Here is a 9,913-nt window from a genome sequence, read left to right on the forward strand (position 1 = left end):
AACCCGCCGGGCATCCCTCTAGTTCTTAAACGTAGTTTGGATTTTTCAATACTTCCTTCACAAACACACAAACCATAAATTAGACTCCATAAAAGCTCATCGGTCAAGGTAGCTGCAGCAGGCGAATTGTAAGTCTTATTATTTCGTTTAACTGAGGTTGAAGAACATAGAAGAAGGAAGAAGTTGCTGTGGAAGCAAAGTTAAAGTAGAGAAGATAAAGAGCATAAAGATATTACAGGAGATAACAAATCTTGATTACTTGTAGCATAGAGCAATGTTTCGTTTTTTCTTTCAATAAACAAAATGTCTCAAGCACATTGTCGAATCTAAAGACTTCAATTCCACTTAAGACTTGCAAAGCTTTCACACCTTTAAAATTCAGATCTCTCCCAAGTAGATATTTTTATCACTACTGCAAGATCCAATGATAGGCTCGGTTGGGTGGAAAACACACTCATTGACTGAACCGGTATGGCCTGGGAGCTTATACATAATGCGTCGACTGGTTGTGTCCCAGATATGAACCATACGGTCTGAGCTACCAGCAGTGACTTTTGTACCATCAGGTGACCATGAACATTTCAGCAGGTTCTTCTCAAAGTTGTGTTGATGCCCGTCAAAGATCTTTACACATCGGTTTTGTGGAGCGTAAGGACGCATGTCCCACACACAGAGCTTGTTGTCCATTCCATTAGTGAGAAGGTAGGAACCGTCCGGGCTTAAGCTCATACCTGTGATTGTATCTTGATGGCCCTCAAGTGTCATGGTGGCTTCACCTTTTCGCAAGTCCCAAACCTTAACATCATTGTCTACACCACCAGTGAAAATCTTATCAGCTGCATCTGAGAAACTGACTGCAGTGATTTGGTATTTATCAGGAAATGTTTGTATGGCTCCTCTTTGACGCATGTCCCAAAGCTTGGCAGTTCCATCATCAGATCCACTGATGACAAGAGGTGGTCCTCTACGTGTAGGACAGCAAGAATTCACAAACGATGAATGTTCAGCCATCTTCTTGATTTGTTTCCCAGTTTCGACATCCCAAGCCCTAACAGTTTTATCCGGACTAGCTGATACAATCTGGGAGCCATCACTGGTCCAATGAAGATCAAGGATGGCGTTCTTGTGACCTTTCAAAACCATGAAGTTTTTGCAGTCCCCGTGAACTCTCCAGAGGAAGATTTCTCTGTCATGGGATCCAGATGCAATCAGAGTTCCAGCAGGATTGAACTTCATGGTATATACAGCACTCGGATGTCCACTTAGCAACATGATAGGTGCTTCCAAGCTCGATGTTCGGTTCTTGCCATTGGGACCAGGTCCTTGAGGAGCACTGTGTGGGACAGTAGACCATTCCATCGGCCTAGGACCTGACAAAGCAGTCTCATTCTCTCTTGGCATGATTTCCATCTTAGTCTCCTTTTCACTGTTAATCAAGTTAGAACCTGGATTCCATGAGAAAAAAGAGTTAGCAGATTGATCGAATTATATCAATATTCACACAGCTGTGTAGCTTCTACAGATATCCCATTTTCAAAATTTTCAAGCCATTACTCAATATAACATCCGAACAAAGCAGATACTAAACACCAACATGAAACCTGCACATTCTAAGTAAAGCCTACAAAAGCAAAAGGTTGCAATGTTTATTCTCAAGCCGTAAGTAAATAAACACAGATCATTAAGAAATCGATATCTCTCTAAAACTTGTGGTGGTTTTGCACCAGAGACTAAAAATGACTTCAAGTCCGGTTACAGAGATCTCACCGATTCAATTTTGACATCTCTAGCTCTATTACATCAAATAGAATCTAAGATAAACTACTCCAAAAAAACGTAAAGCAAAGCGACCACTAACACCAAATCTAGTAGCTAGGAGCTCGATTCGTCTCGAAATCGAAACGTACATGCCTGATTCACCTCCAATTACATAAAAGACAGTGAAGAGTAGAAGAAAAAAAGCTTAATAGATACCAAAAAATCAGCAGAAAACCCTAAATAGCTCGTTACAGAGAAAGAAGTTACGCACCGAAGTCAAAGAAAGGCGAGAGAGGCAAGAATCGCTCGGTGTCGTCGCAAAATTACCGGAACCCTAAACCCAGAGAGAAAAAGCTCGCGAGAAAGAGGAAGAGAGAGATTCAGTAAAAATTAACAAGTCTGTATTTAATTTCGGTTTATTTGCAAAATATTGAAGAGACCCTTATATTTTTTTAAGTTATGTCAGAATGAACCCGATACTATTCCTTTTTGTCAAATTGGGACTCTTTTGATTGATTTTTGACAGCCTTGTAAGAGAAATTTATGGATAGCCACAAATTAGCTTAGACCAAAACATTTAGGTACAAAGAGTATGATAAAACTTGAGAACTTAAGACAATGTCAAAAACATCAAAACCATGTCCTGATCATACATTCTCTTGTTTAACCAATGTATTATGTATGGATTGGACTGTGACTCGAAACACAGATGCCAATCAAGGTCAGAAACGGTGAAGTAAAAAACTTGGAAGACAAAGATAAAAAACAAGTCTCGTTGGACATATCAGGCCAGCGAGGATTAGACCTTAGATGGAGCCTTGGTGTCGGTCTCAACCTGTTTTTGGCCTTCGAACTTGTCAATAGCCACTTGAAGCTCGTCTGTGCCACCAACCGCCCTCATTGTGTAGAAGTACACCCCAAAAACAAAAGCTGTCAAGCCACCTGCTACAACTGTGTTCTTGCTTTTAGGACCAAGGTAACTAAAACCTGGAAATCCCGCCATTACTTCAAAGTCTTTAACCTGCAAGATTCAATATGTCACATGTTACAGAAGCGACCCAAGTATCAGAAGTATTAGCTTAAATTTATATCTTCAATATCACAGTTTCATAGATACTAGGATGACTAACAAAAAGAGGGAACATTTGAAGCATGTATATCACAACTTTTGATTTCTCTTTTTAACATTGTAGAAGTGACTCCAGAAGCCCTGAGGCATCGCAGGACATCGATATATTGTTCATATAGTGAAAAGGAGATAATTCTACACGGAATGAATACAAAGAATTTACCAACTGTTATAGCTCATCCTAAGAACTACTACGCCAAGATAAAGTGACAGTACTAAGCACAACGAGATCAAAGATAAATAACATCATGGTATGAACAGCTGAAAATTGCAAAACATTTCAGCAATATAGAACTTTTCTTCTGCATCATAATAGAAACGGAGAGAAAATCAATTGGTCACATTCATGCCCATCAGTCTAACATAATTGTCCACAAGTTAATAACAATCAGCGCAAATCAGATGCTTTTAGCTTCCCTTTAACGAGTCAATCAACCATAAATCATCAACCAAAGCAAAAATAAAGGCAATTAGAAACCTAATTCTGCATCTATTCATCCAAAGCTAAAATCTTTCGAACCCAAGCTTCCATTACTCAACGGAAGTTCTCAAAACAAGATCAAAACGCCAAAATGAAAGCAGAGCAAAACATATCAATCAAAAATTGGTTCTTTTAAACAAATTAGTCCAAGGATCACAAAATTAAAATGGAATCGCATGGAACCTGGTGATGAACGTTTGAAGATCACTCGAAAATACGAAAGATACGACAAAGCTGATATATTTACTTCAGCAGAGAATCGTGCCTAAATGCGACAGAAGCCTAAAGTTTCCTTATTTAGGTGACAACTGGTTCGGTGACGCTTGGTGTCGTGGCCACTTGCCAATCTATCGAAAACCCTAAACCCAGTAAGAGCTCTCGCGTGAAAGAGGGATAGATGCAGAAACCAAGCCGTCTAGAGTTCGAACCCACCTGTATCACACAAGAGAAGAGTTTTATTGCTTTATTTTGTAAAAATATTGATAAGATCCCTGTAATTTTGCAATATATCAAACTGAACCACCATACTTTTTTAAAATCCAAATGACCCACAACCAAGCATGTTTCATATTGTAGAACTACAAGTTCATCAATCTATTTCATTTAATTTACTAAAGATGTATTTGATCGGATATTTTCGAAAGAGACTATTAAATACATAAATTAACTACGATCTAATAACTTTTCGCGGTTTATATTTTTACATGTCTTTCAATCTACATAAAATTTACAATCTTTCATGTTACGGAAACGATCGCAAAATTAAAGTACAACCTAAGACCATCTGCAATGATAATAATTACGTTTATTTATGATTCCTATTCACCAACCAAAAAATACTGTTGTTATTACTTATTACCTGTTAATGATAAAGATTATTATCAAAGTTCTTAAAATCAAGCAAAGAAGTCAATGAAAAAAATATGGTGATATATATATAGTCAATGAGAAAACGATGTCGTTTCAAACAATAACAGTGTTAAACATAAGATAAAAAGGATCAAACTTTGAACAGTGGCTTGCTTGCTTACACACACACGGGTCAAGTGAAGACCCAAAGAAAAAAAAAAACCATTAATAGATCCGTACGCACATGACTTTCACTTCTTCTCTCTCAGATCTGTTTTGACCCCAAAACCAATGAATATCAATTTCTGCCAATTCATTCATATTAGATGTATTTGATCGGATATTTTCGAAAGAGACTATTAAATACATAAATTAACTACGATCTAATAACTTTTCGCGGTTTATATTTTTACATGTCTTTCAATCTACATAAAATTTACAATCTTTCATGTTACGGAAACGATCGCAAAATTAAAGTACAACCTAACAAAAAAATATCAATGATAATAATTACGTTTATTTATGATTCCTATTCACCAACCAAAAAATACTGTTGTTATTACTTATTACCTGTTAATGATAAAGATTATTATCAAAGTTCTTAAAATCAAGCAAAGAAGTCAATGAAAAAAATATGGTGATATATATATAGTCAATGAGAAAACGATGTCGTTTCAAACAATAACAGTGTTAAACATAAGATAAAAAGGATCAAACTTTGAACAGTGGCTTGCTTGCTTACACACACACGGGTCAAGTGAAGACCCAAAGAAAAAAAAAAACCATTAATAGATCCGTACGCACATGACTTTCACTTCTTCTCTCTCAGATCTGTTTTGACCCCAAAACCAATGAATATCAATTTCTGCCAATTCATTCATATTCACTCACCCCAAAATTGAAAAAAAAAAAAGATTTTCCATTTCCCTCTTCTCGATCCACCACCAACCCAAAAGCTTTCATCTTTACCGGTCATGGACGGTGGTTCAGGTCAACCGGCGGCTGATACAGAGATGACGGAAGCTCTCGGTGGTGTTCCCGCGGCGGCTTCTTCTCAGCCATCGCCTCAGATGCCTGGGATTGAGAATATTCCGGCGACTCTTAGCCATGGTGGTAGGTTTATTCAGTATAACATATTTGGAAACATCTTTGAGGTCACCGCTAAGTATAAGCCTCCGATCATGCCTATTGGCAAGGGTGCTTATGGCATCGTTTGGTAATTTTTCTCCTATTCTTGTTTCAATTTTCTTTTGCCTGGCTTTTGCTTTTAATTGAATAAAAGAAATGATTTTGTTGATTGGGTTTGGTAAAGTTGGTTACTTTTGATCCGAAATTTGTAAAATTGATTCCTTTGTATCGTTTTGAGCTCTAATATGATTGGGATTTGGTACAATAATACGAAAGCTTTATCCTTTTGTGGTTTATTTGATTTTGCAGTTCGGCTATGAACTCTGAAACAAATGAGAGCGTTGCAATTAAGAAAATCGCTAACGCTTTTGACAATAAGATTGATGCAAAGAGGACTCTCCGTGAGATTAAGCTGCTTCGTCACATGGATCATGAAAATGTCAGTTTTTTTTTGTTTGTTCTTTCTTTTTTAACTAAGAATCATCTGTTTATAGCCTTTTGTAGAACATAATAGGATTGTAGATTTAAATACACTCGAAAAATGGTAACTACTTGTTGATGCAAAACTGTTTAGGTAAATATTTGATGTATTTTGCACATAATCTATTGCTCTTGTCTCTTTGATTCATATTGTATATGTTAATTAGGTTTTGTGCATGAATGTGTTGTAGCTGGTGGTTGCTTACTGCATTTAGATTTAAGGGAATATACATGAATGTTGACAGTATTGTGGGTGCATTTTTTTCGGTTTGATACGGATATTTTCATGCTTATAGTATGATCTTTTCCATCTGCCTAAAGATCTTAAATTGTAGAAACCGAATCGCGAAATATTACCGTTTTCCCATGTTGGCGTTTGCAACGTGTAATCCATTTCCGATTAATAAAACAATTACCATCTTTTTCTTAAATCAGATTGTTGCAATCAGAGATATAATCCCGCCACCATTAAGAAACGCTTTCAACGATGTTTACATCGCGTATGAGCTAATGGACACTGATCTCCATCAAATCATACGGTCAAATCAAGCATTATCCGAAGAACATTGCCAGGTTTTGAGCTTTGAGATTGTTTGTTAACCTATAACTCGAATTGAAAACCAGGACTAATTCAATTCCATTTCCCTATTCTTTTTGTGCAGTATTTTCTTTACCAGATCCTCCGTGGATTGAAATACATTCATTCCGCAAATGTGCTTCACAGGGATTTGAAACCTAGTAATCTCCTTCTGAACGCAAACTGCGACCTAAAAATCTGCGATTTTGGGCTAGCTCGAGTCACTTCCGAGAGTGATTTCATGACTGAATATGTTGTCACGAGATGGTACCGTGCACCAGAGCTGCTCTTAAACTCTTCTGATTATACTGCAGCTATCGATGTTTGGTCTGTAGGCTGTATTTTCATGGAGTTAATGGACCGTAAGCCACTCTTCCCTGGACGAGATCATGTCCATCAGCTTCGCTTGCTCATGGAGGTAAGTAGTAACCCTTCTTTGACCCAAAAACAAGCCTCGAAATTGTACACTACAGAAACAGTGAGACGATTTAATTTTCTTTTTGCAGCTCATAGGAACTCCATCAGAAGAAGAGCTTGAGTTCTTGAACGAAAACGCAAAGCGATACATAAGACAGCTTCCACCTTATCCTCGCCAATCCATCACTGATAAGTTCCCGACAGTGCATCCTTTAGCTATAGACCTTATCGAGAAGATGTTAACATTTGATCCTAGACGGAGAATCACAGGTCAGTCCCTATCCTCTATACCATTTTTAACTTGCAAAATAACTAGAATTTCTTGTACGGATCATTCCAAAAGCCCGAAAAGAGATTCAATCTAGTGAAGGAATAATAAGGATTTCTTGATTATTCAAGAGTTAGTAGTCATCACCTCTTATTGATTCGTATTCCTCGATTCTTGCTTCAGTTTTAGACGCATTGGCCCATCCATACCTGAACTCGTTGCACGACATAAGCGATGAGCCAGAGTGTACGATACCTTTCAACTTTGATTTTGAAAACCATGCACTCTCAGAGGAGCAAATGAAGGAACTTATCTACCGCGAGGCGCTTGCTTTCAATCCAGAATATCAGCAATAGTTTGAAGAACAGCATTTGGGAGATGAAGATGAGATATGGGTTTGGTTTTATTTGGTTTGGACAACATTCTTAAAAGGAGGAAAAGATCATTGTTTGTCTTTTGTGTATACTTGTGCGAGATGTTTGAAGGGGATGGGGCTCAAACTTTATATTTTCAGTCTTTTGGATTTTTTTTTTTTTTTTCTTATTCGTATTTGTAATTTGCCCCATTTTGTTGTTGCAGCTATTAAAGACTTAAATTGTCCCAGAAATAGTTTTCAAAATGTTTGCCAATATTGTCAACTTTCTTCTTTCATACAACATACCGAATTGCGTACATTACTGCAATTTTGAATCCACCGTAACAAATTGTAGTCTAAAAAAGATAAGCTAAGAACTAAAAATATCGCAGGGAGATGAGGAATGGATAGTACAATCATGTCCTTGAATGTCTGCCTCTAGACTTGTGTTTCCTCTCCCTTTTTGGTCTTTTAGAACTTGACCTTGATTTCCTAAATTCCTCTTCGTCACTACTTGATGATTCGGAGGATGAGCTTGAGTCAGATGATCCCCTTCTCGAATGCTGCAAATAAATAAAAAAAAACACAATGTAAGCTAAAAGCTTCAAGCCTACAAAGCTAAACTCGATGCAGTTGTTATTTAAGCACCTTTCTCTTTTTGCTTCTCTTCCTCTTCGAATCTCTGCCCTTTCTATCTGTGAGCTCTCTCTCCTTCCTATCTGTAAGATCAAAGGACATATGAGACAAGCAAGACTCAAAATGCGGATTTATGACATTCCATCTGATTAAGTTTTATTGTATGTGTATACCTTTCGTGGATCTATCGCTAGAATAGTTCCTTCCCTTAGAGAGCTTCATTGCTCTTTCAGCATCCAGCTGAGCTCTATACTCACGCATCAACATATCGGTATCTGCTTCAAGTTCAACCTTTTTCAGTTCTTCTTCCTAAAAAGCGGTCACATGAAGCATATAAAGTGAGAAACATTTCTTATCTGTCGATGCTCCTAAAAACATCGATTTAACGAACAGCAGCTATACCTTTTGCTTCTGTCTATATTCTTCCCAAGTAAGAGTGTGTGTAGTCTTGAGACTGGCCAAACGAGCAGCATGCCATTCTGGTGTATGAAATGAACCATCCATCTGCGAGGCGCCTCATCAGAAATGTTTTGGTAACAAAGAAATCAGCAAAAACAGAACAATCTAGCTAGATAAGAAAAAAAATAACTTGACATGACAGAAAAGAGCAAAGTAGCCATAATCAAAGCCACATTTTGGAAGCACATGACTGAAATTGCTCATCCAGATAAACTTGATACAATGTTTGAACTTATACTTGAATTGCAGCACAAACACAAACTCTTGTTTTGTAAGGATACACAGGCAATCTGCATTACATACATATATGTGTAACAACAACTAATCATCTCCTAAACATAACTAAACTAACTAGTAAGTAAAACATAAATGAACAATTTACATTCCATGGAAAATGATAATTTGAAAATGAAACGATTATGAAAAGGCTATGGAGGATGTTGAAGTTTGAACATACAGTAAAGAGGTGTTGTACCTCGCCGTGACCCATGTACTGATCTTAATCCTCCTGAAATTAGAAGAAAAGCTCTTTAGTTGGCTGATCTAAAGAGATGAATGTGTGTGCTATCGGATGGACATTACGTGAGATCATAAAGCCTTTTGGTTAAGTGGCTCGTTTACATTCCACTTTGAAGATGATATAAGGGATCTCTTTGATCACATTTTAAAGATTTTTTTCAAGATGGCAATAAAAAAGCTGATAGAATAGTCAGATAATCCATTTCTATAAAAGTGTGTACTAAGGTTCTCTTCCATTGTGCCGGATTGGTTTAAATTGCATGCCAAGAAGGCTCATTAGTCATTGTATTTAAAAGTCGGTGTTGACTGTTGATACAGTCAGTCATAAATGTTTTGTTGAGAAAACGGCCCATATAGTTTAATAATGGGCCTAAGCCTCGTTATTGTAATCGTTTTTAGGCATATAAAACCAAAATATACACGAGCTTAGACAAATGCCACATTTAAACATATAGGTTCCTTCTTACCAAATTAAAAAAAACGTATACAGGCTCCTTAGTTTTTCCACATTTCTGTTTTCCCACTCGGATACTTTTCTTTAAAAAAAGGAACTAATCATTTCACGTGAATAATTCAAGTGAAACTAAAATGAAAAGAAGAAAAAAAATGTAGATGAATCAAAATATTGTAGCACTTTGGCTTTGGCTTTCCTATTTTTGCCAACTTTTTCTTCTTTTTATTTAGTTTTCCTTTTACTTTTTTTCCCACAAAAATCCAATCCTATGCAAAAGATTTTGCCTTTCACATCGTTTGGAGCACGATTCACTCTAAAAGGTACGTTTTCTCACAAATACCCCCCAAAGTTGCTTATTATATGCTTTTCAATATATACACAAGCTAGTATCCTATAAATAACT

At 36.9% G+C, this 9,913-nt stretch overlaps 4 protein-coding genes across 4 annotated transcripts; 1 reads left to right on the top strand and 3 right to left on the bottom strand.

Moving 5' to 3' along the window:
• Positions 1–119: 119 nt before the first annotated feature.
• LOC9316134 (U5 small nuclear ribonucleoprotein 40 kDa protein) lies at positions 120–2,171 on the bottom strand. The gene is made up of 2 exons (XM_002881884.2): positions 2,030–2,171; positions 120–1,445 (listed from the first exon to the last, which is right to left on the bottom strand). The coding sequence occupies exon 2, from the start codon at positions 1,408–1,410 to the stop codon at positions 379–381; it is 1,032 nt and encodes a 343-aa protein (XP_002881930.1). The 5' UTR covers positions 1,411–1,445; positions 2,030–2,171; the 3' UTR covers positions 120–378.
• Positions 2,172–2,306: 135 nt separating this feature from the next.
• On the bottom strand, positions 2,307–3,795 carry LOC9317997. The gene is made up of 2 exons (XM_002881885.2): positions 3,552–3,795; positions 2,307–2,779 (listed from the first exon to the last, which is right to left on the bottom strand). Exon 2 carries the CDS (start codon positions 2,759–2,761, stop codon positions 2,558–2,560), a length of 204 nt encoding a protein of 67 aa, XP_002881931.1. The 5' UTR covers positions 2,762–2,779; positions 3,552–3,795; the 3' UTR covers positions 2,307–2,557.
• A 1,180-nt stretch (positions 3,796–4,975) lies between these two features.
• LOC9317998 (mitogen-activated protein kinase 6) lies at positions 4,976–7,706 on the top strand. Its single transcript, XM_002880021.2, has 6 exons — positions 4,976–5,433; positions 5,655–5,784; positions 6,261–6,398; positions 6,488–6,820; positions 6,909–7,089; positions 7,271–7,706. Exons 1-6 carry the CDS (start codon positions 5,192–5,194, stop codon positions 7,441–7,443), a joined length of 1,197 nt encoding a protein of 398 aa, XP_002880067.1. The 5' UTR covers positions 4,976–5,191; the 3' UTR covers positions 7,444–7,706.
• Positions 7,611–9,192, bottom strand: LOC9316135 (NF-kappa-B-activating protein). Its single transcript, XM_002881886.2, has 5 exons — positions 9,013–9,192; positions 8,481–8,582; positions 8,252–8,387; positions 8,091–8,161; positions 7,611–8,005 (listed from the first exon to the last, which is right to left on the bottom strand). Exons 1-5 carry the CDS (start codon positions 9,025–9,027, stop codon positions 7,859–7,861), a joined length of 471 nt encoding a protein of 156 aa, XP_002881932.2. The 5' UTR covers positions 9,028–9,192; the 3' UTR covers positions 7,611–7,858.
• Positions 9,193–9,913: the final 721 nt, after the last annotated feature.

This window comes from Arabidopsis lyrata, assembly GCF_000004255.2.
Source record: "Arabidopsis lyrata subsp. lyrata unplaced genomic scaffold ARALYscaffold_4, whole genome shotgun sequence".
NCBI lineage: Eukaryota > Viridiplantae > Streptophyta > Magnoliopsida > Brassicales > Brassicaceae > Arabidopsis > Arabidopsis lyrata.